We start from the raw sequence: 27,500 nt of genomic DNA, 5'->3' as shown, positions 1-27,500 counted from the left end.
AGTTAAATTTTTTAAATTTTATCTGTTCTTTAAAAAAAAAAAAAAACACTCCCTGCATGCAGCAAAGTGTAAATACAGCAGACAACTTAGAGGAGCTCCAGACTGCCCCCAAATGACTACAAAAGATGGTAAGAGACTGCAGACATGATACACGCGATGGTCAGAGACTGCAGACGTGATACACGCGATGGTCAGAGACTGCAGACGTGATACACGAGATGGTCAGAGACTGCAGACGTGATACACGAGGTGGTCAGAGACTGCAGACGTGATACACGAGATGGTCAGAGACTGCAGACGTGATACACGAGGTGGTCAGAGACTGCAGACGTGATACACGAGATGGTCAGAGACTGCAGACCTGCTGGACGTGGTAAGAGAGGTGCCAGACTGTCCTATTCAAGCTGACCAATACCCTGCCCCCCTCACCACTAACCTGTCACCATATAATACTGTTTCAGTACCTTAGAGCTCCTTTGCTCAGTGTCACCACAGACAAATTCCCATCCTTCTCGACCAGCATCCACGCAGTCCTCTGCTCCCCCCCCCCCCCACCCACCCACCTCTACACAGTAAGCATGCAGATAGGGCAATAAAACAAAAATGGTGTGCAGTGCTTTGCAGTAAAGTACAAAAGAGTCTTATTAAGTAGTGAACGAATATAGTCCTGTATATACATGACTGTGATTTGATTAAAATAAATCTTTTGTCTATTCAAAGTAATTCCATTGCTGAATGTGCTCTGCTGTGTTCAAATCATTCCTGATTTCTGGTGAAGGATTTGAACACAGCAGAGCACACTCAAAAAATTTCCTTGAATCAAATCATATATATATATACTGTGTAGAGGTGGGGGGAGAGCAGAGGACTGTGTGGATGCTGGTCGAGAAGGGTGGCAATTGGTCTGTGGTGACACTGGGCAGAGGAGCGCTAAGGTAATTAAACAGTATTCTATGGTGACAGGTTAGTGGTGAGGGGGGTGGGGTATTGGTCAGCTTGGATAGGACAGTCTGACTCCCTCGCTGCCTCATCTGTCACACCTCCTCACACCTGGCTGGACATGCTGCGGCTCCACTCTCCTCCTCAGAGCTCTGTGCTCCACAAGCTCTTGTCAGCAGCTCCAGCTACCGGCGCTCCATGTCCCCGCTATGTATACACAGCGTCGCTCCTCGACACAGGGCAGCAGAGGATGATGTCAGTGGAAGGCAGGAAGCCGCAAAAGCCAGTGTGGCTTACTCCTACGGCTCTTCTGCGGCTTTCGGCTCTGTTCGGTCTCTGAGGCGGGGCATAATGCGGCATGAGGATGACGTCATCATAAACATCGATTATTCCAGTCGTAGCATCAATGCCGCATCGTGTATGGTCAAATCGCGATACGTCGATTCTACGATTATTTTCAACAGCCCTAATTGTTACTGGGTTGTACAATGGGTACAACTAATAGTTGTGGTTTGTACACCCCTCACGTTTTTGTAAATATTTTATTTCTTTTTATGTGACAACACTGAAAATAACTCAACACATAACCATTAACCACTTAAGGACTAGCCTCGTTTTGGAATCTAGGTGTTTACATGTTTAAAAGTTTTTTTTTAATAGAAAATTACTTAGAAAACCCAAACATTATATATTGTTTTTTTCTAACACCCTAGAGAATAAAATGGCAGTCATTGCAATACTTTTTTTCACACCGTATTTGTGCAGCAGTCTTACAAGCGCACTTTTTTTGGAAAAAATTAAATTTGAATAAAAAAATAAGACTCTTGTTAATCAAATTTTTTTTATATTGTAAAAGATAATGTTACGCCGAGTAAATTGATACCCAACATGTCAAGCTTCAAAATTGCGCCCGCTTGTGGAATGGCGTCAATCTTTTACCCTCAAAAATCTCCATAGGTGACGTTTTAAAAATTCTACAGGTTGCATGTTTTGTGTTACAGAGGAGGTCTAGGGCTAGAATTATTGCTCTCGCTCTATCGATCGCGGCCATACCTCACATATGTGGTTTGACCACCGTTTTCATATGCGGGCGCTACTCATGTATGCGTTCGCTTCTGCGCGCAAGCTTGTCGGGATGGGGAATGTTAACAAAAAAAAATTTCTGATTTATTTTAATTAATTTTATTTATTTTTGCACTGTTTTAAAAAAAAAAAAAAATTGGGTCACTTTTATTCCTATTTACACAGAATGTAAACATCCCTTGTAATAGAAAAAAGCATGACAGGTCCTCTTAAATATGATATCTGGGGGTCAAAAAGTCCTCAGATCTCATGTTTAGACTTAAATGCAATAAAAAATAAAAATAAAATAAAAAATGTTTGAAAAAATGACAACAAAAAAATATGCCTTTAAGAAGTATGAGTCCTCCTATGGTATGGAGACGGGTGGGGGCCATCTTTCCCTCACTCGTCTCCATACACAGACACAGGGAACAGGTGTGTTAAATTTGGTTTTATCGCTCTCACTCTCTCATACTGGTCACTGGAAGTTCAAGATGGCACCTCATGGTAAAGAACTCTCTGAGGATCTAAAAAAATAAATAATTTCTTTATCGTACATCATGGGACACAGAGCAGCCATAGTAATTACTATGTGTGTTATACGCCACCTATAGTTGAATGGACACTGGCAGATCAAACAAGAAGTCCTGGTCTATATAACTCCCCCTACACAGGAAGTACCTCCGTGTTTTTTTTTTTTTTTTTTTTGCCAGTGTCTGTAAAGTTGTGGTCACTGATGTGATACATGTGCTCTTGGAGCATACTTGGAGGTCTGGAACGGTTCTACTGAGAATCAAGGACTTCAATTGGATCCATTCGAAAGAAGTTGTCAGTCAAAATGGATGATACCCAAGCCTCATTGAAAGGGGAGAAGATTCCTCAAGGTTTGCCTGTAATGCAGCCTTACGGCACTGGGCAATGGAACCCTGTGCAGTGTTTGTTCTGACCAAGGTGCTTTCCTGCAGGGTGCTATATAGGTCCAGGGGAGTGGACTCCAGATTAAGGGGATCCCAGTCCCTGAAGGTCTTTTATTACAAAGCCCGCTGGGTGAAGATCGGACTCCTGTTATGTTTAGAGTCCTTTAGCAGGAATTTTTTTTAAGAGATCTGACTGTCTGTTCTCCCGGTGTCCACTGGGGGCAGTGTGCTGTTTAATCATACTCTGTGTACTTAGAAACGTGGGCTGCTATTTCTTCTCCAGCCACTAGAGGGGGTGAAGTGCAGTTGGGCAGGTGCAGCATTGTATACATGCTTGCAAGCTTGTTGTTTAAACGCATTTTTGAAAAAACATGGGCATTGGTGCACTTTAAAGCGGTTGTATACCACTGTAGGTGATTTTTACCTACGGGTAACCCTATAATAAGGATTACCTGTAGGTAAAATGAATAACTCCCTAAACCTGTACGGTTTAGGAGATATTCACCTTGCATGCAGCCACTGACAGCGGCGCATGCGCTTTGAAGGCCGGCGGATGCTGCTGGAAAATCAGAGCTCCTTGCTGGAAAGAGCCACTCACAAAACTTGGATGATTTTTCTGACGGAATTCCGCTCAAGCTTGGCTTGCATACACATGGTCACGCAAGTTCTCGGAAACTTTCGTCAAGAACGCGGTGACATACAACACTACAACAAGCCGTGAAATTGAAGTTCAGTACTTCCGAGCATGCGTCGAATTGTTTCCTAGCATGCGTATGAATTTTGCTCGTTGAATTGGTACAGATGATCGGAATTTCCGACCGAAAAATAGAGAACATGCTCTCAATCTTTTGCTGGCAGAAATTCCACCAGCAAAAGTCCAATGGAGCATACACACGATCAGTATTTCCAACCAAAAGCTCACATCGGACTTTTGCTGGCAGAATTTCCGATCTTGTGTACGGGGCATTAGCCTATTTCTGACATTTCTTGCTTACAAGTTAAAATCCATATTTGTTTGCTAGAATATTACTTAGAACTATATATATATATATATATATATATATATAATATTATTTAGCAGAGACCCTAGAGAATAAAATGGCGATCATTGCAAAATTTGTATGTCACATGGTATTTGCACAGCGGTTTTTCAAATGCAATTTTTGGGTAAAAAATACACTTTCATGAATTTAAAAAAAGCAAACCAGTAAAATTAGCCCAATTTTTTGTAAAATGTGAAAGATGATGTTACGCAGAGTAAATAGATACCTAACAATATGTTATGCTTTGAAATTGTGCACACTCGTGGAATGGCGACAAACTATGGTACTAAAAATTCTCCAACGGCGATACTTTAAAAAAAAATTGCGTTTACCATGTTAGAGTTACAGAGGAGGTCTTTTGCTAGAATTATTGCTCTCACTCTGATCGCTGCGATACCTCACATGTGGGATTTAAGCACCGTTTATATTTGGGGGCGTGACTTACATATGCGTTTTCTTTTCTGCATGAGCTCGTGGGAACGGGGTGCTTTAAAAAATGTTTTATTTTTTTTCTTATTTATTTTTTTTATTTTTATTTTGTCATTTAAAGAGCGACAAGTTGGGGGGAAAAAAACAATCTTTTTTTTTTTTTTCTATAATAAATATCCCAAATGTAACCACTTCAATACCGGGCACTTGTACACCTTCCTGCCCCAGCCAATTTTCAGCTTTCAGCACTGTCGCAATTTGAATGACAATTGCGCGATCATGCAACCCTGTACCCAAACAGATTTTTTTATCATTTTTTTTCCCCACAAATAGAGCTTTCTTTTTGGTGGTATTTGATCACCTCCGCGATTTTTATTTTTTGTGCAACAAATAAAAGACCGAAATATTAGAAAAAAAAAAACGTTTTTCTTTTTGTTTCTGTTAAAAATACTTGTAAATAAGTTTTCTTCAATGATGGGCACTGATATGGCTGCACTGATGGGCACTGATGAGGTGGCACTGATGGGCACTGGTATGCGGCACTGATGAGCACTCATAGGCGGCACTGATGGGTACTTATGGGTGGCACTGATAGGTGGCACAGATGGGCACTGGTCAGTGATAGGTGGGCATGGATGGGCATCAGAGGTGGCACTTATGGACACTGATGGGTGACACTGCTGGGCATCATTTGTCTGTACTGATCCAATATGTTGCCAGTCAGTGCACTGATTGACAGAGCAGACCACCCCCCCGTCAGGAGAGCCACCGATTGGCTCTCCTCTACTTGCATCTGTCAGACGTGAGTGAGGAAAAGCCGATCAATGGCTCATCCTGTTTACATCGTAATCAGCTGTGATTGGGCATGGCTGATCATGTGGTAAAGAGCCTCCGTGTCAGACTGACACACCGCCTCAGTGTCAGTCTGACACACTGTACCACCGATCGCCGAAATGCGCACCCCATGGGTACACGGCGGCTGTAATCCTGCTGGATGTCATATGACGCCCAGTTAGGATAACTGAATGGAAATTTTTTTTTTTTAACCACTTCCCGCCCCGGCCTAAAAAGATGGCCGGGGGCGAGAAGTGGTTAAAAAAAAAAAACATTTTTCCTCAGTTTAGGCTGATATGTATTCTTCATGTTTTTGGTAAACATCCCTTGTGACAGTAATGGGCAGTGACAGGTACTCTTTAAGAAAGGAATGGGGTCTAAAAGACCCCAAATACCTCCTTTGCACTTAAAAGTATTCAGATCGCCAAAATCTGCTTTTCTGACTACTGTCTTTTTTTTTTACAATCGGCGCCATTAGCAACCGAGTAAACCGGAAGTGATGTCGCTTCCGGGATTGTACATCGGAGACCCGATCAAAGCCGAATCCGGCTTCCTACAGGTCTCAGCCTAGTCTATGGATGCGCCCGATGGTGGCTCAGGTCTCCTGGTGGGACGGAAGCCCCAGGAAGAGCGGCAGGAGGGGGGGCATCCCCTCCCACTCCTTTTAGGATAACAGCCAAGCGGCTTTTTAGCCGCATTGGTTGTTATCACTAAAAAGCTAACCGCTGGCTCTATAAAACTGTATTGTGGGGGATGCCTGCAGATGCAGGCATCACCCCAGTACAACCCCTTCAAGCCGTGAAGGGGTTATACATGTTTGCATAAAGATACAGTTTATACATGTTTATACGTTTGCATAAAGATACATGTTTGTACATGTTTGCATAAAGATACAGGTTTATGCACGTTTGCATAAAAATGCATGGCATGCATGTTTGTGCATATTTGCGTGGCATGTGTTTTTATGCATGTTTGCGTGGTATGCGTTTTTATGCATGTTTGCGTGACATGCATGTTTATACATGTTTGCATAAGATATGTTTGTATAAATGTTTGCATAAAATATTTGCATAGATACATGTTACATAGACACATGTTGCATGTTTGCATAAACGCATATTCTATAAATGCATATCTATTTTTATTTAAACTGTATAAATATGTGCTTATTTGAATTAAACTGCATTCATAAATGCATGAACGACAAGAATACCTATATACTTGCATGTTTGCATACCTAGGTACCTACATAAAGGCATACCTGGGTACCTGCATAATAACATACCTACGGGATTTTATAGCAGTGGACCAATGTTGTTTTAGGCCTACATCCTTGGGCAACTGCGTATTAGGCTTTGGCTAATATAGACACTACATTATTTACCTGTTAGACCAGCTAAATGACTCCAGAAGGGGGTAAGGCAGGTACGCCACCCTCAGGTCCAGTGATCTGGCGGTGTTCACATCTCCTGTTGGGTCAGTGACATCTGGTGTATCTGAGCCACTGTAGTGTTTGACATCGTAATGATTCTTGACTTATTAGAAGGTCATTAGGAGAGTTTAGCAGAACTGCAATGGACTAAGGCCGCATCACCCTAAACACGCCTGATCTTGGATCAAGCCTGGTTATTACTTGGATGGGAGACTGCCTGGGAATACCAGGTGCTGTAACATTTCCCCTCCTAAGTGAGGGAGGCATCTGAGGCTGCTGGGTTTTGAGAGTGTGTCTCAGGCCAGGACACCTCTTGGGACTCTCTGGGTCTGCCACAGACAGTCTTTGCCTTGCTTTGGCTCTTGGAGCATAAGTTGTGGGCTCATTATTGTAAAACATTTGAATGGTAGCGATTCCAAACCTAAATGGGGACATGAGGCCTATCTTAAGATCTCAAGGCGCTGGGCATCCTTCTGTTTCAGATAGGCTCGGTCCGTTCAGCAATGACCTTTCTGCAAGAGGTAGTTTTCACTAGTTATCAATAATGCAACAACTTAATTTGCTGTTTTTTTCAAGCCTCTTTAAAGATTTCTGCGATTGCATTAGAAAGTCTGATATTTTTTTTTGTGACTGTCCCTTGGGCTGGCCGCAGCTTCCGAGGGTTCACAAAGCTCCCAGCCCCAGTGCTGGACTTGCTGAAGACACAGGGGGGTGTTTCAATCTCAGTATAGCTCAATGACTTTTGTTTAGGAAGCAGTCGGTTCCAGGATTTCCTTTGATACATTTCTACAGGAGGAAGTTGTATCTAGGTCGAAGCACGTTCCCTACGTACAATCCTACTTCGGGTTTTTTGTAGAGGATCATTCGTTCTGTCTGCAACTTGAAGATCCAGGCATTGGTTTGCAGGAAGGCTCTGTTCCTGAGGTGTTGCAGAGCTAAAATTGGTGGTTGATGGTTCGGAATCTGGAAAATTTTGAAATTCTTCCTTTCAGGGGTTTGAAAGATAATTACCGCTGAAGCCAGTCTCTCCAGTTGGTTTGAAGGTGGCTACAGTTCAGTGCACTTAATCTCCACAGGAGAGGATGCTGCCCATTGATATCTTGACATTTTGTGCAGTACACCTTGCTCTGAATTATAGGACAAACCAGTTGTAGGTTCAATAGCTTCTGCAGTGGCATATCTATCAACCATCAGGGTGGCACATGGGGTAGTGCGGCTCAGGAGGATGAACCACATTCAGTCTGGGACAGCATAACAAGTGCTGTTTCTACTGCTGTACATATTCCAGTTATAGAATAGTGTCAGGGAGGTTTTCCAGTCATCAGCAACTAGTGCCGGGACCACGTGATTTCTGCATCCTGAGACGTTTTTTGGCAATTGACCAACGTTGGGGAAATCTGCAAGTGGATCTACTAGATTCCAAGTTCTACAACAAGTTTAGGACCGGTTGTCTGTGGGATGAGAGTCCCACTGGCAATAGTGGTAGAAGCACTGGTAACACCTTAGGGACCAGTTCTCCCTAATTGACACTTTCCCTCTGTTTCAACTACTGCTGCATCTTTTGTGAAGAACCTGGGAAGTGGTAACTCTGATATTAGTGTTAGCCGAATTAGCCCAGGAGGGCTTGGTACACTGACAAAGTGAGTCTTGCGGGGGTCGCTCCTTAGACATTTCCAGTCCAGCTGGACCTAGTGGTCCTGAGTCCTGGAGCTCCGCACTGTTGAGCCCCTGTAAGCGGGTTTCAGGGATGTCAATTACAGGACTTGAGAATATTTTATGCCTGGGGTGAAGCCAGGAATTGGCACCTGCAGATACGTAAGTGGGAGTTTCTTTCCTTTCTCCAATCAGGAAGGGAAGGGAGACTGGCCTTTAGTACCATTAAGGGTCAAATTTTGTCCCTTTCCATTTTTCTCCTGAAGCTGTTTCTCACTCCTTGGTTCATACATCGTACAGCATGTAATGCAGACACTCCCACCTGTTGGGCCACTCTTGTGTCGTTGGGACTTGAATTTGCTCTTGTATGTCCTTGCAAAGGCTACTTATTGAACTGGAGACTCTGTTAGTCCTTTATCTCTGGAGATCGCTTCTTTGGTTGCTTTCACTTCACCAAGTGGAGTGGCAGAGCTGGCGTCTCTTTCATGCAGGAGGCCGTTCCTGGTCTTTCATCATAAGGTGGTGTTGCGTCCTCATCCATCTTTATTGCCTAAAGTGGTTTCTAGTTCTCACTTGAATCAGGACAATGTCTTGCCTTCTTTTTTAATCCTCAGTTGGCAGGAGTAAGATCGCTGCATACTCTGGAGGTAGCTCAGGCTGTCAGGATTAACTGGATTGTTGGCACAGGTCAGGAATCCTGGTTTGTGTTGCCAGTAAAGCCCAGGAAGAGCAGGAGGCATCCAAGTTAACTATTTTCATTGGATCCGCCAGTTAATTATTCAAGCCTATGGCTTGAAAGGGCAAGGTCCCCACCCCTTTTTGGAAGCACTCGCTACCAGGTGTGTGGGGTCATCTTGGGCCATCAGGTGTCTGGCTCAGGATTTTACGGCCACTACATGGTCTTTGGTTCATACATTCACAGGATTTTACCAGATGGATATCAAAGACATGTAGGATACTGTTTTGGCCACAGTATGTTATGGGCGGCAGAAGAAGTCTTTCTCAGGTGGCAGTTTCTGAGCATTGCTTTAGGACATCCCACATAGTAATTACTATGGCTGCTCTGTGTTCCGTGATGTACAATAAAGAAAATTTAGATTTTTCCTACAGCTTACCTGTAAAATCCTTTTTTTGGAGAAAATCATGGGACACAGAGGTCCCTCACATCTTTTTTGGGATATTAATTGCTTTGCTACAAAACTGAGGTGCTTCCTGTGTAGGAGGGGTTATATAGGGGACCTGCTTGATCTGCCAGTGTCCATTCACCTATAGGTGGTGTATAACACACATAGTAATTACTATCTCTGCTCTGTGTCCTGTGATGTACTCCAGGAAAAGGATTTTACAGGTAAGCTGTAGGAAAAATCCAATTGTTGCTCTACATTTAAGATGGACTAGGCTATAAGAAGATTGCCAAGACCCTGAAACTGAACTGCAGCATGGTGGTCAAGACCATACAGTGGTTTAACAGGACATGTTCCACTCGGAACAGAATGACTGTCGTCCCAGAAGGAAGCCTCTTCTTCTTTTTTTTTTTTATTCTTTATTTAACAAGATAGAGCATGCGGAGACACGGAACACCCACTAAGGTAAAATACAATAACGGCACAGGCTATACATCACTTATTTTTTTTTTTTTTTTTTACAAGAGCATGAGAGCCGATTCCTTGAAATCTCCTAATGGAATAGAAGCAGGATGCATGACTATTGAATGGGGTTCCCCCGTGCCCCGCATGACCCCTTTCATTTCTCCGACATATGCCGTGTTTTAGGGGAGAGGGTAGGGGAATGGGGCCGGATCACACCGACCCCCAAAGTTCGATATCCGATGCGTTGGCACCGAAAAGGACCAGGAATGGAAAAAGAAACAGGAAGTGTTGAAAAAATAGAGAGGAAGAGGAGGAGGAGGGGGGGGGGGGGTGGAGAGGATTGAGGGAATAGGGGAGTGAAAGGGGGGTAAGGAAAGAGAAAAAAAAAAAAGTGGAGGGGAGGGAGGAGAGGGATAATTTGCCCCTGTCCAGTCATGCCCATTCCCCCCAGGGTGTGTTTACAGTTTTACCCCTTAAGGGGATCAGTTCACTAGCTGTCCATATTCCTCTGAATGTATAAACTCATGCTAAAAATACATTTTTTTTTTGGAGAATTTCTCATTTAAGCCTTTTTCCGTGGCCACCAAGTCCTCCATTGCATGTATGTCTGCTACTCTTTTAAGCCATGCAGCCACTGTCGGAGGCTGGGTCTGTTTCCAATACAGTGGGATGCAGCATTTTGCTGCCGTGAGAAAGAATGGCAGTATAGATTTCCTGTAGCTCTTGATCAGGATCTCGTGGTGATGCAAAAGGAAGAACTCAAGGGAATCCGGCAATACCCGATCCGTGAACTTTTGGACGATGCGGTGGAAACCCGGTCCAGAAGGGCCGCAGCAACCTGCATGAGCAAAAAACATGCAGGATGGTTCCCACCCCTTCCCCACATCTCCAATACAGGTCTGTGCTCTGGGGAAACATCTTGTGGATCCTTGCTGGCGTGTAATACCACTGGGACAACAATTTGTATCCCTTTCTTGGTGTCTTGCACATATGGAGGTTTTGTGTGAGAAAAGAATGATTTACTCAATCTGTTTAACTGTGAATTTAATTCCCTGGCCGCGCTCCCACCTGTCAATATTGGGAGGTCTAGCGTCCGGCTGTGGAGATACCTGTAACTGGTATGTTAGAGAGATTGCATGCTTCAGTGGTGTCTGATCCAGGCAAAGCTGTTCAAAGGGAGTTAGCTGCCTACCGAATGCATCTGGTGGGGGTAATAAACTAATGTAGTGGGACAATTGGATCATTTGCCAGAAGGAGAGACCTCGCAGGGCCGGGTCGGCTATGATTTGCTATCTATTTTTCCATTGTCCGTTAATGAGATAATGTCTAGCCTGTGATCTTTCAATTAGTTTCAGATCTTGGAATCTGGGATTCTTAAGTCCCAGGGTAAAAGTCGGATTGCCCACTATTGGGGTGAGTGGAGAAGGAAGTGGCGCAATGGACAGTTCCCTGAAAACTTTCCAGGCCGTCTGGATTGTCACCCCAACCATGGGATGAGACAGTATCTGTTTTGGCAAAGGTTGTTGACACCAGGACAGTTGGTTCAAATGGATCCCTGCTACAGAGTTTTCTATTTGTACCCATTGCTTCAAGGTTTCGTGTCTGCTCCAGTCCAGAATGCAGGTTAGGTGACATGCTGTGTGGTAGAGAACGGTGTCAGAAAGGCTGATGCCACCACTCGATTTTGGGAGTCGGAGTATTGTTTGTGCCAATCGTGGGGGTTTACTCGCCCAGACAACATGAGTTATCACTCTATTTACCGCTTTCAAAAACGCAATAGGAATTTGTATTGGGAGAGTTTGAAAATGATAGGAGTCTGGGCATAATATTCATTTTCACTATGCTACAGTGTCCAAACCAGGTAAAGAGCCCATGCTGCCATTCCTTCAGATCTTTTTTTTATCGCTGTCAGGAGAGGGGAGAAGTTGAGAGGAAAGATATCCTCTGTCTTACCGGGCAACAGGATCCCCAAATATTTGGTATGAGAGGAAGCCCATTTAAAAGGAAAGTCCGACTGGAGTAGTGTATTTAGAGGATGGCAAATTCACATCAAGACCTTCATATGTCTTTAGTTCCTTAAGCAGGTTTGGAACGGACACTAGGGGCTTTGTCAAAAAGAAGGGGAGATCATTAGCAAAAGCTGCAACTTTTGGGGACATGGTGGCGTTCAGGCTAAGGTCTTCCATGTTTGGGTCGTTTCTGATAGTCCTTAGAAAAGGCTTGAGAGTGAGAATAAAAATTTGTGGTGACAGAGGACAATCCTGTTGCGTCCCATTCCTTATGTTGAAAGTTGATGAGAGAAAGCTGTTGACCTTGACCTGGGCCGATGGGCAGGAATAAATAGCATATATCCAGCTATTCGTTGTGTTGTCCCGCGCCTCTCTCATTGGGACAAAACCTACCTGGTTGGAATGAATCAATAAAGGGATCAGATTTATCAGCCGCATAGAGGATTTTCGTTAAGATTTTTAAATCCACATTTAATAGGGATATTGGTCTTTAATTTTGACATTGTAATGGGTCCTTCCCCTCCTTGGGTATTACCGCAATATGAGCTCTCAGTGTATCTCTGGGAAGGACCGTCCCCTCTCCTGCTGCATTATATGCAGCCAGGAAGTGCAGAGTCAGCACATCCCCCAAAAGTCTTGTAGTATAGAAGGGAGTATCCATCAGGGCCCTGGGCTTTTCCTAGCTGCATTTGTGACATTGCCATCATTGCCTCGTCTGCTGAGATGGGTTTGTCAAGTTCGCTTAGCTTGTCCTCTGGAATCTGCGGAAGACCCGAATTGCATAGGTCTTCTTGAATGGTCTTTTGTTCTGCGGAGCTGCCTCTGTCCGTCTGCGGGCTGGAAGGTTATACAGACTGTATAGTAGTCCTGAAAGAGAGTGGCAATCTCTTCCGTGGTATGAATTTTGTGTCATTTAACATTTCAGGGATGAACGTGAGAGCTCTCTGGGCTCTCAATGCACATGCAAGCATCTTACAGCATTTATTGCTGTGCTCATAGAAGGTGCGGCATCATTTGGAGATTGTCTCCTTGGCCTCCTTGTCTCCTTGAACAAGGCCAAGGAGCAAAGCTGATTTCGCAAGGCTGTTAGTTCTGACAGGTCCTGGGATGCCAATGATTTTTTTTTTTTTAATGGATAGTCTCCAGAGTTTTGATTTTCGCTAGAATATCCATGGTTTGTTGGCCCTCTCCTTTATACGAGACCCTATTTTGACCATGATGCCTCTAATGTAGCTTTTGTGGGCTTCCCAAACTATTGTTGGGTGTACCTCTGGGTTAACATTAGTGGAGAAGTAATGTCTTAATTCTCCTGCCACTTCTGACACTATTTCGGGAGTCTGTATCAAGGAATAGTTGAGTCTACATATCCATTGTTTCATAATGGGCTGCAACAAGTCTATCTCCACAAAAAACGGTGCATGGTTGGAAAATGTGATCGAGCCGATCAAGGCTGATGCGACCCTGGATAAGAGCAATTGTGGCACCATAAACATGTCAATTCTGGTATAAGCGTTATGGGGCTGTGAATAGAACATATAGTCCCTTTGGTTCGGGTGTAGGATTCGCCACACATCCACCAAGTGGAAGGCATGAACATTTTTCTTAGGACGCTTTAACATCCCGTAGGAGTTCTGAGAAGTGTTTTTGGAAGAATCTATATTTGGATCCATGGTGAAGTTCATGTCTCCCCCTAAGAACATTCCCCCTTTGGCGAATTCTCCCAGGTTGGTCAAGATCTGTTCCAGAAAGGCTACCTGATTAGAATTGGGAAGATGTAAGTTCACCAGAGTCACCAGGGTTGCCCCCAGCCTCCCTTTTATGAAGAGCGCTCTTCCCTCTGCATCATGCCAGTGATCCTTCAAAACCCAAGGGGTATTGCTATGGATAAGAACCCCTTTGACTTGGAATCAGAGGAGCAGCCATGATATGTTGTTGGAAAGAAATGGTCATGGAGTCTTGGTGGTTTATCCTCATGGAAGTGTGTCTCCTGAAGGAAGCACGCATGTGCCTTCATATGTTTTTAGATTGGAGTGCTTCTCTGGGTTTTTTTAGCCCCTTCACATTGATGGAGACCAGGCGGACAGGATCCATTTTATCCTTGGGCATGACCGTGACCAGGAGAGGAAGGAAGAGGGATAAAAAAAAAGGGAGTGGGAGGGAGGGGGGGGTGTTAGTGGTAGAAAGAGAAGGTATAGAGACTAGAAGGGAAGGATATTTATTAGGAAGAGAAAGGAGAAGGGACAGCAGTTGAAGAGGGTGATTGGGTTAGCAGGAAAGCCAATACGCCAACGGCGTAGGTGAGGCCTAGTATCAGTGCGCCCCGGCTACCCCTCTGAGATAAGAGGGCACCTTCAGGCGCAATCGTATGTGGGGAAGGAGGTTGGACACAACAAGGGTTGGAGGCTCCCCCTCCCGACCCACATTTTAAGATGCATAGAACCAAACGCGTCAGCGTATTCAGGGTTCTGCCATTTTGGCATATTGGCAGGGTGACACTGGCCATGGTGTCACCCAGATGGTAACCCGGAGCCAGGCGTGACGCATCCCAACAAGTCTGGACCCTAAGGGTGACCCTAAGGGTGAGCCTTAGTATGCAATGTATACTGCGTTTGGTTTCAAATCAATACATTTTACTATTTAACCTACTTAATAAGAAACTGTAACATAGCAGATCACGAACCACCAATAACCAAGGAAAAAAAAACCCATAAAGAAGAAAACCCCATAAACAAAAACCCCCAATAAGGGTGATCCAATGATAATATAGTGGATAGAACTTATCCATAGCCCAGTTCATATTGCCCCTGGACCTCTAACTGAGGGGGAGAGTGGTGTCAGGTAACTGCAGTGTGGTGGGGGACCCGCTGATGTTTTACACCAGATCCACTGTATAAGGACCCATCAGCCCACACATCTGTCTCTTCCAGCATGTTTCACAAACTTGCTTCCTCCCACCCGATGGTTGTGGGAAAGGGGATCCAAGCCCCTACACCCCCATGAAGTCTCCACCAATTAGGGGGACCATAGACCGTATGGTGTGCCCAGACCGTCCCCCACAACACCCAGGACCCCCCTTTTAATGGGTGAGGGGAGCCTCGGAGAGCCAGGGACAAGAACAGCATGATGTGTGTGAGGCTTCCCCCTGGGAGGGAGGGGGGGGAGAAGAAGGCCCAGGAATGAGGAGGGGAGAAAGTCGGGGCGGAATAGGGTGGGGAAGGGGACAAAGCGATGACTGTTATGAACAGACCTCTTGGGATTACTATCTTACCCTTGAATACGGAAACATGTTTACAGTTAACATCCCAAATTACTGCCAGGGGCGGGACCCTTCTGCTGTATCATTGTTATCCTTCAGCGGTACCCGCTCTCGGCAAAAACAGCACAAGTCCAATTGAGCCCCCCCAAAGCAAAAAGTCCAGAGCCCTGAAGGTCCGCAGCTGATTTGAATATCCTAGTCCCGCATACTCTTAGGTAGGGCCGACAGTTCTGCAGAGTCTGTGGGATTGGATTACTTCCAAAGGTCCTGGGGCCGGGAGGGGATGACCATGTGCAGTCTTAGTACGGGCTGAATAAGGATCACTTCCTTATATAGTAGGAGCGAGTCCCCCCAACCTCTTTGTATGTGATGCGCGGGCTTCACTCCCCAGAGAGTGTCAAGCAGTCTGGGGGCTGACAGTTAAACAATATTTTGGACAGGTACCCTGTAGGAGTTATGCACAGTCCGTGAAAGGAGCATAGGGTAGAAGGGAAAAAAAAAATGCTTCACTTACGGGCAACCCAGCCCCAATCTTAGGCCTTGTGGTCTTGGGCGTTAGCCGGCGGCTGGTCACCTCTCCTGAGTCTGGCGGATCGACGTGGTGGACCCGGTCCTGGCACCCGCGGAGCCTGGCGGGAGTCTGTGATAGACAGGGGCTTCAACCAGTCAGGTAAATTGATGGGTTCCATGCCGAAGAACTGGAACATGTCAGGGAGATCAGCATGGCATCGCAGAGTGAATGAGGCTCTCCCTCTGTGAAACCGTCAGCTGGAGCTGAAAGCCCCATCTGTATGGCAGCGCCGCTCGCCAGAGCCTTTTTAGAAGAGGCTTTAGCATTGTCCTTCTCTGTAGCTTTGCTCTGGATAAATCTTGGTAGATTGTGAGCTCTGCACCATCTAAATCGATCCGGTCGTTTGACAATTTCGCTCTAAGGATTTGTTCTTTTTGCGTGTACCGATGAAGGCGGCAGATGACGTCTCTAGGGCGGTCGGGATGTTGCGGCTTTGGCTCCAAAGTGCGATGGACTTTATTAAATTCCATAGAGGCTGGTGAGTCTGGGCCCAAAAGCCGTTGGAAGATATGGTGCCCTGTAAGTTCTCCAGTCCCGTTGCCTCCGGCTGCCCACGGATCCGGAGATTGTTTCGGGGCTTCTATTCTCCAGGTCCTCAGCTTGGAGCTGAATCTCTGCCAGTCTATCCTGGAAATCTGCCTGGCTCTTTTCCAATTGGGTGACCTGAAGTTCCAAGGCGCTCACCTCCATCTCCCCTTTTCAGACTCGTTCGTCTAGCGTGTGAACTTCAGAGCAGACTTCAAGAAATTCTCGGCGGTGCTGCTCCTGTCTGAGTCCACCTGCGAGGACCCCACCAAAGCCTCCGAGCCGCCTGCACTGCCGGGTGACGATATTATAAGTGAGGGCAGCCCTTCCAGCGAGTGTGCAGTATGTCTCTGTGAGGCTGCCATAGATGTGGAGGGCAGACTGTCCGGCCCACTTTCCCCTCGTGGCACTGTAGGGGAGATTAATGTTTGAGCTAGGAGGTTAAGATCCCTTCGATCAATGCCTCAGGGTTGGCTTTTGATAAACCTCTTGCCTTACTCCTTCTTTTATGTCATTTAAAATGGAATTCCATAGAAAAATTGGTCACTTCAGCTGAAGTTTTATAGGTCGGGAGTTGGGAGCTCAAGCAAGATGCTTCCTCGCTCCGCCATGTCCAAGCCACGCCAGGAAGCCTCTTCTAAAGATGATGCACAAGAAAGCCCGCAAACAGTTTGCTGAAGACAAGCAGACTAAGGACATGGATTACTGGAACCATGTCCTGTGGTCTGATAAGACCAAGATAAACTTATTTGGTTCAGATGGTGTCAAGCGTGTGTTTGGAGTACGATCAGGTGAGGAGTACAAAGACAAATGTGTCTTGCCTACAGTCAAGCATGGTAGTGGGAGTGTCATGGTCTGGGGCTGCATGAGTGCTGCCAGCACTGGAGAGCTACAGTTCATTGAGGGAACCATGAATGCCAACATGTACTGTGACATACTGAAGCAGAGCATGATCCCCTCCCTTTGGAGACTGGGCCGCAGGGCAGTATTCCAACATAATCGCAACCCCAAACAGACCTCCAGGGCGACTGCTGTCTTGCTAAAGAAGCTGAGGGTAAAGGTGATGGACTGCCCAAGCATGTCTCCAGACCTAAACCCTATTGAGCAAGGGAAGGTGGAGGAGCGCAAGGTCTCTAAACATCCACCAGCTCTGTGATGTCATAATGGAGGAGTGGTGGAGGACTCCAGTGGCAACCTTTTGAAGCTCCAGTGAACTCCATGCCCAAGACAGTTAAGGCGGTGCTGGGAAATAACGGTGGCCACACCAAATTTTGACACTTTGGGCCCAATTTGGACATTTCACTTAGGGGTGTACTCACTTTTGTTGCCAGCAGTTTAGACATTAACCACTTACAGACCCCCTGCTGTCGTTATACGTCGGTACTTTAAAGAGGGATATTGTTGTTATGGCAGTAGGTAGCAGCCATAACCCCAGTATTGTTTTCAACGGGCGGTCCGCTTTCAGATAAAACTGGTCTCTGCGGCGGATTTGCTGAGAGATCATGTTTATTGGTGGTGGAATAGGGGAAAGATGGCCTCCACCCGTCTCCATACCATTGCAGGGCAAATACATTATATATATATATATATATATATATATATATATATATATATATATATATATATATATATATATATATATATATATATATATATATATATATATATGCAACCTGTAAAAGTTTTTAAATGTCGACTATGGAGATTTTTAAGGGTAAAAGTTTGTTGCCATTCCACGAGCGGGCGCAATTTTGAAGCGTGACATATTGGGTATCAATTTACTCAACGTAACATTATCTTTTACAATATAAAAAAAAATTGGGCTAACTTTACTGTTGTCTTATTTTTTAATTAAAAAAAGTGTATTTTTTCCCCAAAAAAAGTGCGAGTGTAAGACTGCTGCGCAAATATGGTGTGACAGAAAGTATTGCAACAACTGCCATTTTATTCTCTAGGGTGTTAGGACCCCCAAACATTTTATTTTTATATATATATATATATATATATAAATTACTTGATTGGTAAGCCAATCATAGTCCTTCCCCACCTAATCCCCATGTCAACTCTAGCACCCGCCCCCTTCCTGACATAAACAAACACTGTTTCTGTTGCAGCTCCCTTTGATGGGTGCAGCTGCAGTGGATACATAGAAGGGTGATCGGTTTACCTTTCTAATCCTCACTGGACTAATTTAGCCCTACCTACTGGACCAGGGAGTAGGAGAAGGGGAAAAAGAGCTGGAGCTCCTGAGCTCCATAAAGAGTCCAAGGAAAAGGAGAGCAGAGGTAAGCAGAGCAGGAGATAGCTGTTTATACTGTGAGATAGAGTGTCACTTACTGCTTAACTTTGTGTCGCTACCTACCTCTGAACTCTGCATCACTTATTTTTGACCCCCCAAACTCTGCATTAAGTGACGCATAGGCCAGAGGTGAGCAGTAAGTAAGATTTTATCATTCACCTCCAAGGGGCACAACTTAAAGTCTTGCACTGAGGCCCACTGCTTTCAGACACACCCCTGGATAAATGCTCATTTTTGTGTTAATTGATATGGGTGCATTTACTGTATTCATTTATTTATTTTTTGCAAAAGGTGGACTTGGACGTTGGGTTTACTACATCTCGCATTGCTCTTATAGCCTAAGCATACACATTGATCCTATGTTTTTTCATTTGCTTTGCCTTAATCACATCATTTTTACTCTGCAGCTTATGGACGTGGGCTTGCTGTTGAGTCTTATGGTGAAAGAAACGGCAGAAAGCGCTCAACTTGTCTTATGCAGCGATTGTGAATATACTTTGGTGGAACACTCCACTAGTCCTCTTCTTCAGCGTGTGGAAGAGATGAAAGAACAAATAACAGTGAGGAAGACATGCATTACTATATTTCTCCCAGTACATGTTTCATGTAAGCTGTCATTGAGGGTTTTTACAGAGTTCTTTCATTTTCTTTTAGAAAATGGCAGATTGGACAACCCTACCCTACGAAGACAAAGATCCTCAAGCAGAGTACCTGTTGGGGCTTCTCAAAAAACAAACAAAGGTAAGCAGAAGCAAGTCAAGTAATGGCTGCACCTGTGACTGATCACAAAAGCTTCTATAAGTAAATCCTAGAAAATTATAGGATAGGTTCGCCTTTTAAAAAGCAGTTAAAAAAAAAGTGCGTGCATTTTATTTATTTTAGGAACCTGCAATGCAGGACTCCTGCAGACTGTCTGTGTAAGCTCTCTACTTGTACCTCAGACAAGCAGGTAGTTAAACATTGACAGGAAGCATCAGTGAATTAAAGCTCTGGTAGTTCATTGAGAACTACAAGCCGACAGCCGCAAAGGCTGTCTGTACTTGTAATTTTCCCATTCACAGAACTCTCTAAATGAATGACATGGCTGGGTGGGCCATGTGTTGTTGTTTTTTTGTTTGTTTTTTTATTGTGACAGTGAGATCGGGGAGATGATTCCCGACTCACTGTCACTACAGGCAGTGGATTAGGAAGGTTCTGCAACAGTTCAAACATGTCACATGTTCCACCCTAAAAAAAAGGGTGTAACATGTTTCCAAAGGTAAACTTATCCTTTAAATTCTCATTTGTAGTATTTTGAACTACGGTAATTTCATTCACCTATTTTTAATTTGTGGCATGTTACATATAATGAACACTTTATTGATTTCACAGGCCAGTGTTGCCAAACTTTGCTCTCTTACTGTATGTACCAGAGAAACATAATTTGTATTATCCAAGATCTTCTTCTTATAAATCTGTTTGCTACAGGTCTGAGGGCTGTCTTAGCAAAATACAAGTCTCGCATACCTGCATTATAGCTATATCTTTCAAGCTTTAATCTATAAATCTGAGCTCCTGGATTCAGTAAAACGCACAGATTATAAGCGTTAGGCATTAATATAATTTATATCTGTAGAAATAAATGTTTTACAGATTAGATCAGTAATCTCATTTCTTATTTAAAATTTGGGTCACATGATGCAGCATAGCATCTCCCAGAATTCAAATTCAGATCCTGATAAACTGTGGGCAGGCATTCAAATCAAGATTACCACTTCAAAGACAACTTCTGTTTGTTATGCCACTAGATTTTTTGAATGTGAATGCTACAGCCATTGCAGCATGTGAGCAAAGTTTAGGCAGAGCCAGGAAGAACAAGTGTCCATGTAATAGGTAACTACTCTTAAGACCATTTGTGTCCACAAGTGGAAATATTTTTCAGTGGGCCAGTTTGGATCTTAAATTAAAATATTGGTCATTGGGAAAGTAGTCATTTCTAGTCCATTGTTTAGATGCAAATGCAGGCTCCCCCCTTGTAAGGTTTGTCAGTTATGGCTAAAGTATATTCTTTACAGGAGCACATATAATGTTTGCCAAATGTTAAAGTGGGCATGGCTTTTAAAACCATGACCTAAATCAGCATCTATGATACTCATTACATAGTTTGGGAGACATGTGTTATTTCAATACACAGGTGGATACTATCCTGGTTTTCACACACTGTCCACCCAGTGAAGAGTTCCAATCCGTGTTGAAGCAATACCGGCAGGCTGTGAATATGGAATGCCTCTGTGTGACAGTACTGCCCCATGGCTTTAAGAGGTACATAACATAAGCATTTATACATGTTCATTTTTCTTCTATGACACTTCTAGTCTATTCTTTTAGCCGAGTTTATATAAATTGCAAGGATTTTAGCAAACATCATGGAGTTTCTTCCCTGCTTCTAGTCTGTAGTTACTATATAATATATATATATATATATATATATATATATATATATATATATATATATATATATATATATATATATATATATATATAAATATATATATATATATTGCCATTGCAAGAACTACAGCCATGTTTTTTGCCAGCCCTGTTTTTTTTTTTTTTGTTCTGCATAGATCAGGAAATGATTAGAAAAGCTGTCAGATTTTTTTTTTTTATTCCCTTGTGTCGCTGTTTGGTGGATTTCCTTTTGCTTCAGGGATAGTCCCACCTTTTGAAAGTTTTCATTGATAACACATGGCTCCACTGTAATTTAATTCTTCTACTCATGTGCTGGGGACAACAATAGCATTTTAGATTTTCCTTCATCAATGTCTGCACCTGTGACAATGGTCACCAGGGAAAAAATTGCAGTTGGAACACTCCAGAAGGCATAAAGACCGCAATAAAAACATGAGAGGTTGTAACTCCTCACCACCAATCTAGGATAAAAGCAATGTGACTGGAGTTCTCATTTAAACTGCCTGCTACCATCGCATTGGAAGTTCTAGAATTGTAATATTAAAAACACTGGAGTTCTTTAAACCTGCTGTATACAATGTGGTGTTGGGATTGCTGGGAATGTTCTCTCAAACTATGTGCATATAATAGTGTAGAGAACATTATCTTTACAGTGCTAATTATTATGCAGTTTATGCAGTTTTGGACAATTTCATGAGTGTATTGCCCATTGTTAAGCTGGTTATAATTTAACCAGTTCAGTAGGAACTGGACAACTTTTAATCCATGTATGGTCATTCCTACTCATAAGAAGTCGATCTATCATTTAATTATCATTAACGGTCCTGCTAGAAAATTTTCATTCGATCGGCGCTTACAGCCAGTCGGCTACAGCACTGATCAGTGTATTCTGACAACGAGGATATTCGACTCTCGGGATTCAATGACGTAGTGGGAAGGATTCCTGTATCTGCATTGTAATGTGTGGATGGGGAAATTGGGTCTTTTTTTATTTTTTTATTGTTTATTTATATCAGGAAATGGGTCCACATAGACCAGCAGGTTACATACTTTCCACATGGCCTACAGCCAAAGGCAAAACAGGTGATACAAAATCAAGTCTCTGCTAACATTATCATCAATAATAGTAAATACCATCTTGTGGAATTTGTGAATTATTATCGTCTCGCGGGCTCGCCTCCCAGGTTCTTTTTAACTAACTAAGTATCTACATTGATACAACCCCCAATATATGGGGGGGGGGGGGGGTGGAGCAAAGAAGCAGGAAGGACAGATGGGAAAAGAGAAGAGCGGGAATGTATCAAGTATGGGGGGTTGTGGGAGAGGGGTGGGGGGAAGAGAGGGAGAAAGGGGGGAGGAATGTGTGTCACACGATCATGGAGTGTTCAGATATCCAATCGGAATTGCAGTTACGGGGCTTATGTCTTTGATCACATGACTCGGGAGGTGAGTTTTTTTTTTTTCATTCAAACTCGTTTCAATATAAAAACTGACTCATGTATGGCCAGGTTTAGTGTAGAGCTCTTTAATGTCTTTCTCCAAAGAAGATGATCTGGTACTTTGGTGGAGGAGATGGTATGTAAACATATTTAAATAAGGTGAATGTTTGTGTTCCTTATATCTGTAAATGGATAAATTGGAAGAATGGAAAGGTTTGTGTTTTCTGCTACAAAGAAACAGAGATGCAATTTTTGTAGCACAAATTAGCTAACAATTTTTTCAATTTTCAGCACATATTTTCAGACTCTTCACTAAAGGCTCATTTGATGTATGCATGTGATTATTTGCATCCTGATTGCATTATTCTAATCACCAAAACATCCTCATTTGTTTGCCCACAGTGAGGGTTCCATTGAGCAGTGCAAAGACGTGACACTATGTGGCTTCACTGAACAGGTGTTGAAGTAAGTCGTATAGTCTTTGTGTTATTTCGCCATCTCTAATGCAGCTATTATTGATTAAGTTTTATTCTTTTAGGTATGTGTCGGAGAGGGGTACTGACCGACTGCTGGATCATGTTGAGAAGGTAAATGAAAGGTTCAAGGTTCCAGAAGACCCAGACAAGGTCAAGAAGAGTCAAGCATCATCTCAGGGTCTGCTCACAACAATTCCAAAACAAAGGTAAGCTTTATGCAATCACTGTTGACCTTCTGTCCAAATTCGATGAGACTATATACAGTATATCTAAATATTATCACTTCTTACATCTTTAACCACTTCCCAACCTTGCTATATATTTTATAACAAACGAGAAAATACATTTTTTTCCCCAGCATTTTCAATCTATTTTCATTTGTTTAGCAAAAAATAAAAACTCAGTAGTGATTAAATAGCACCAAAAGAAAGCTCTATCTGTCTCAAAACAATTATAAAAATGTCATATGGGTAGTGTGTTGCATGACTGCGCAAGTGTCATTCCAAGTGCGGTATTGCTGAAAGCTGAAAATTGGCCTGGGCAGAAAGGGGCTGAAAGTGCCCAGTATTAAAGTGGTTTAATATACAAAAAAGGGGAGGGATGTACGAGGTTACAGTCGATGGAACTAGGTAAAGGGAGGGTATAGGAGGGAGAGGGATGGTAATATCAATTTTTTTTCTGAAACATAAATATACTCAAAGATACATGAAGATATACAGGTGCAAGAACACAAGAAAATACAAGAAAAGTATGTTAACCCTTTTGGAATGATATGGATTTCTGCACAAATTGGTCATAAAATGTGATCTGATCTTCATCTAAGTCACAACAATAGACAATCACAGTCTGCTTAAACTAATAACACACAAAGAATGAAATGTTACCATGTTTTTATTGAACACACCATGTAAACATTCACAGTGCAGGTGGAAAAAGTATGTGAACCCCATAGACTAATGAGTTCTCCAGGAGCTAATTGGATTGAGGTGTCAGCCAACTGGAGTCCAATCAATGAGATGAGATTGGAGGTGTTGGTTACAGCTGCCCTGCCCTATAAAGAACACACACCAGTTCTGGGTTTGCTTTTCACAAGACGCATTGCCTGATGTGAATGATGCCTCCCACAAAAGAGCTATCAGAAGACCTACGATTAAGAATTGTTGACTTTCATAAAGCTGGAAAGGGTTATAAAAGTTTCTCCAAAAGCCTTGCTGTTAATCAGTTCATGGTAAGACAAATTGTCTATAAATGGAGAAGGTTCAGCACTGCTGCTACTCTCCCTAGGAGTGGGCGTCCTGTAAAGATGACTGCAAGAGCACAGCGCAGACTGCTCAATGAGGTGAAGAAGAATCCTAGAGTGTCAGCTAAAGACATACAAAAGTCTCTGGCGTATGCTAACATCCCTGTTAGTGAATCTACGATATGTAAAACACTAAACAAGAATGGATTTCATGGGAGGACACCACAGAGGAAGCCGCTGCTGTCCAAAATAAACATTGCTGCCCGTTTACAGTTTGCACGAGAGCACTTAGATGTTCCACAGCAGTACTGGAAAAATATTCTGTGGACAGATGAAACCAAAGTTGAGTTGTTTGGAAGAAACACACAACACTATGTGTGGAGAAAAAGAGGCACAGCACACCAAAATCAAAACCTCACCCCAACTGTGAAGTATGGTGGCGGGGGCATCATGGTTTGGGGCTGCTTTGCTGCATCAGGGCCTGGACGGATTGCTATCATTGAAGGAAAAATGAATTCCCAAGTTTATCAAGAGATTTTGCAGGAGAACTTGAGGCCATCTGTCCACCAGCTAAAGCTTAACAGAAGATGGGTGTTGCAACCCAAGGATTTGAGAACCTGTCCACTGTACAATTGTGAGAGGAATCGAATGCCCTTCCTTTTCCAAGTGTTGAACCCCTTGAGCTTAAATAATTCGCTATAGTGTGCATTTTTCCATGTGGGAGTAAGAGCAAGAAAACCTCTCACTCCTAATAGAGGTTTGGTATGTGACCAAAGTGTGTTCAGTAGGATTATGGTCGGGAAACTCCTGTCTAAGTGTGTATATCCTGCCTCCAGGTTAGATAATGCAGTAGAGTTGGTGAACAAAAATGAGCTGCGCTAAAAACAATAAAACTAGAAAATAATCAAACACCAAAAAAACTTAATCAACCTATACCAATAGACGTAAAAACAATATTAAATTGACAGAAAAATGTGAATTAGTGAATAGTATACATGAATACTAACGTATCGTCATAAAGTGAATAAAGTGTATACTAGACCTAAAATGACATTGATGTGAATATTACAAAGAAAACCCCCACAATAATTAATGTAGATTGACACAAAAAAAGGGTTATAATATGTGCTAGATTTAAACGAATAGTATTAACTAAAATAACATTCAAAAAACCATAAAAAGTTCATATGTGATGAAAAAAATTTTTTTATAGTCCCAAGATTAATATTGGTTCTTCAAACTTGACATTAAGGTGCAAAAATATCAGTTGCCTTACTGATCTCACTAACACTGGGATCTAAAGCTCTGGTAAGCGGCCCCTCTTCTCACTGGTGGAGGATTGTTTTGAAAAAATTTTTTTTGTTTTTATATACACGCATTTGTGGATATTTTTGCACCTTAATGTCAAGTTTGAAGAACCAATATTAATCTTGGGACTATAAAAAAAAAAAAAAAAAAAAAAAAAAAAAAAAAAAAAATATTTTTTTCATCACATATGAACTTTTTATGGTTTTTTGAATGTTATTTTAGTTAATACTATTCGTTTAAATCTAGCACATATTATAACCCTTTTTTTGTGTCAATCTACATTAATTATTGTGGGGGTTTTCTTTGTAATATTCACATCAATGTCATTTTAGGTCTAGTATACACTTTATTCACTTTATGACGATACGTTAGTATTCATGTATACTATTCACTAATTCACATTTTTCTGTCAATTTAATATTGTTTTTACGTCTATTGGTATAGGTTGATTAGGTTTTTTTGGTGTTTGATTATTTTCTAGTTTTATTGTTTTTAGCGCAGCTCATTTTTGTTCACCTATTTAGTTTGATATCGGAGTATTACGATTAGGGTTGCTGCTTATAGGTTGCTTTCTTTTGTTGTTTGAGTAGCGCGGTTTACCTTTTGTACCAATGCAGTAGAGTTATCTGTAGATATACTCAATATTTTGCGTATAGGGTCCAGAGGGTCTTCTACTCCCCATCCCCCCAGCTGTTGTAGCTGTGAGGCAAGGAAATATGTCCTAGCATGCGGAACCGCTAATCCTCCTTATTTTTTGTATTGCAGGGTAGTCAAGCTTTTAATCCCCTGAACTGAGAGTCTATTTTATCGAACCATTGGGAATCCATATTGGGGAATTATGGCAAATGTAGAGAAGTTGCAGCGCCCATACCATTTTTATGAGATTAGCCCTTCATACTACAGACAGTGGTAGTCTGCACCAGGCTTTACATTTTTCTCTAAATTTGGTTATTAGGGGGATGAGGTTAAGGGAAATATATTGAGAGACGTCCGGGGACACCTGTACACCCAGATAGCGAAAGGAGGACACTATTTGAATCCTGGCAGCGCAGTCTGGTAGTGGTGCCGTCAGTGGATCTAAGGGCAGTAGGACCGATTTGTTCCAATTTATCGAGAAGCCAGATAGTGTGCCAAATATTTGAATTAGGTCCATATTTGTTGTCAGCGATGTTTGAGTGTCACCTAGGTATAATAGGGTGTTGTCAGCATATAATGACACCACATCTGTACCCGTGGGTCTTCTAAATCCTACAATCCCCGGCTCCCTTCTTAGTCTTGCCGCAAGTGGCTCCAATGCTAGGGCAAACAGCAGGGCTGACAATGGTCACCCCTGTCTGGTGCCCCTGAACAACTGAAATGGCTCAGATAATTCTCTCTTGGCTCAGATTCTAGCTGATGGTTGTGCATATAATAGTTTAATCCATTTTATAAAAGTGTTGCCTAATCCCATACCCTCCAAGACCTTCCAAAGGTAAGGCCATTCAACACTGTTGAAGGCCTTAGCTGCGTCCAACGAAAGGATGGCTCGATTACCGGAATTCTCCACAGGCATTTGAATGTTTAGAAAAAGACGTTGGATGTTTTGGGCTGTGGATCTCGTAGGTATGAATCCTGACTGGCCTCTATGAATCAACTTTTGTATTACTTGGGATAATCTTGTTGCTAAGACTCTGGCCAGTAATTTGACATTGGTCGTGAGCAAAGAGATGGGTCTATAAGAGTCGGGAGATGTAGCTACCTTACCTGGTTTCAACAGTACTATTATAACGGCTTCATTCATGGAAGCTGGTAGTGTTCCAACATCTAGTGCTTTGTTAAACACCCTCAAAATAGTAGGCAGTAATGTGTCAGCATATCTCTTGTACACCTCAGATGGAAGCCCATCAGCTCCTGGGGACTTATTGTTATGTGTCTGTTCTAGTGCGAGAGCTAATTTGTCCGCTTTGATTGTGGCGTCTAACATTGCTGCGTCTGAGGTGGACAGGTGCGGAAGCTCACACTGTGCGAGGAAGCCTGTAATATCATCTT

At 42.9% G+C, this 27,500-nt stretch overlaps 1 protein-coding gene across 1 annotated transcript in view; it reads left to right on the top strand.

Annotated features, from left to right (window-relative positions):
* Nucleotides 1–27,500, top strand: part of TEP1 (telomerase associated protein 1) — a 161,551-nt gene that overhangs the window by 37,918 nt on the left and 96,133 nt on the right. The window contains exons 14-18 of the mRNA XM_077461156.1: nt 18,966–19,118; nt 19,213–19,299; nt 20,732–20,859; nt 22,851–22,913; nt 22,987–23,130. Coding sequence (XP_077317282.1) covers nt 18,966–19,118; nt 19,213–19,299; nt 20,732–20,859; nt 22,851–22,913; nt 22,987–23,130 — 575 coding nt within the window. The remainder of the gene's footprint in view (nt 1–18,965; nt 19,119–19,212; nt 19,300–20,731; nt 20,860–22,850; nt 22,914–22,986; nt 23,131–27,500) is intronic.

Source organism: Lithobates pipiens, unplaced genomic scaffold, assembly GCF_037356315.1.
Source record: "Lithobates pipiens isolate NorthernLeopardFrog02 unplaced genomic scaffold, aLitPip1_a1.2 Scaffold_3, whole genome shotgun sequence".
NCBI lineage: Eukaryota > Metazoa > Chordata > Amphibia > Anura > Ranidae > Lithobates > Lithobates pipiens.
This window is presented reverse-complemented; position numbering and strand designations above follow the sequence as displayed.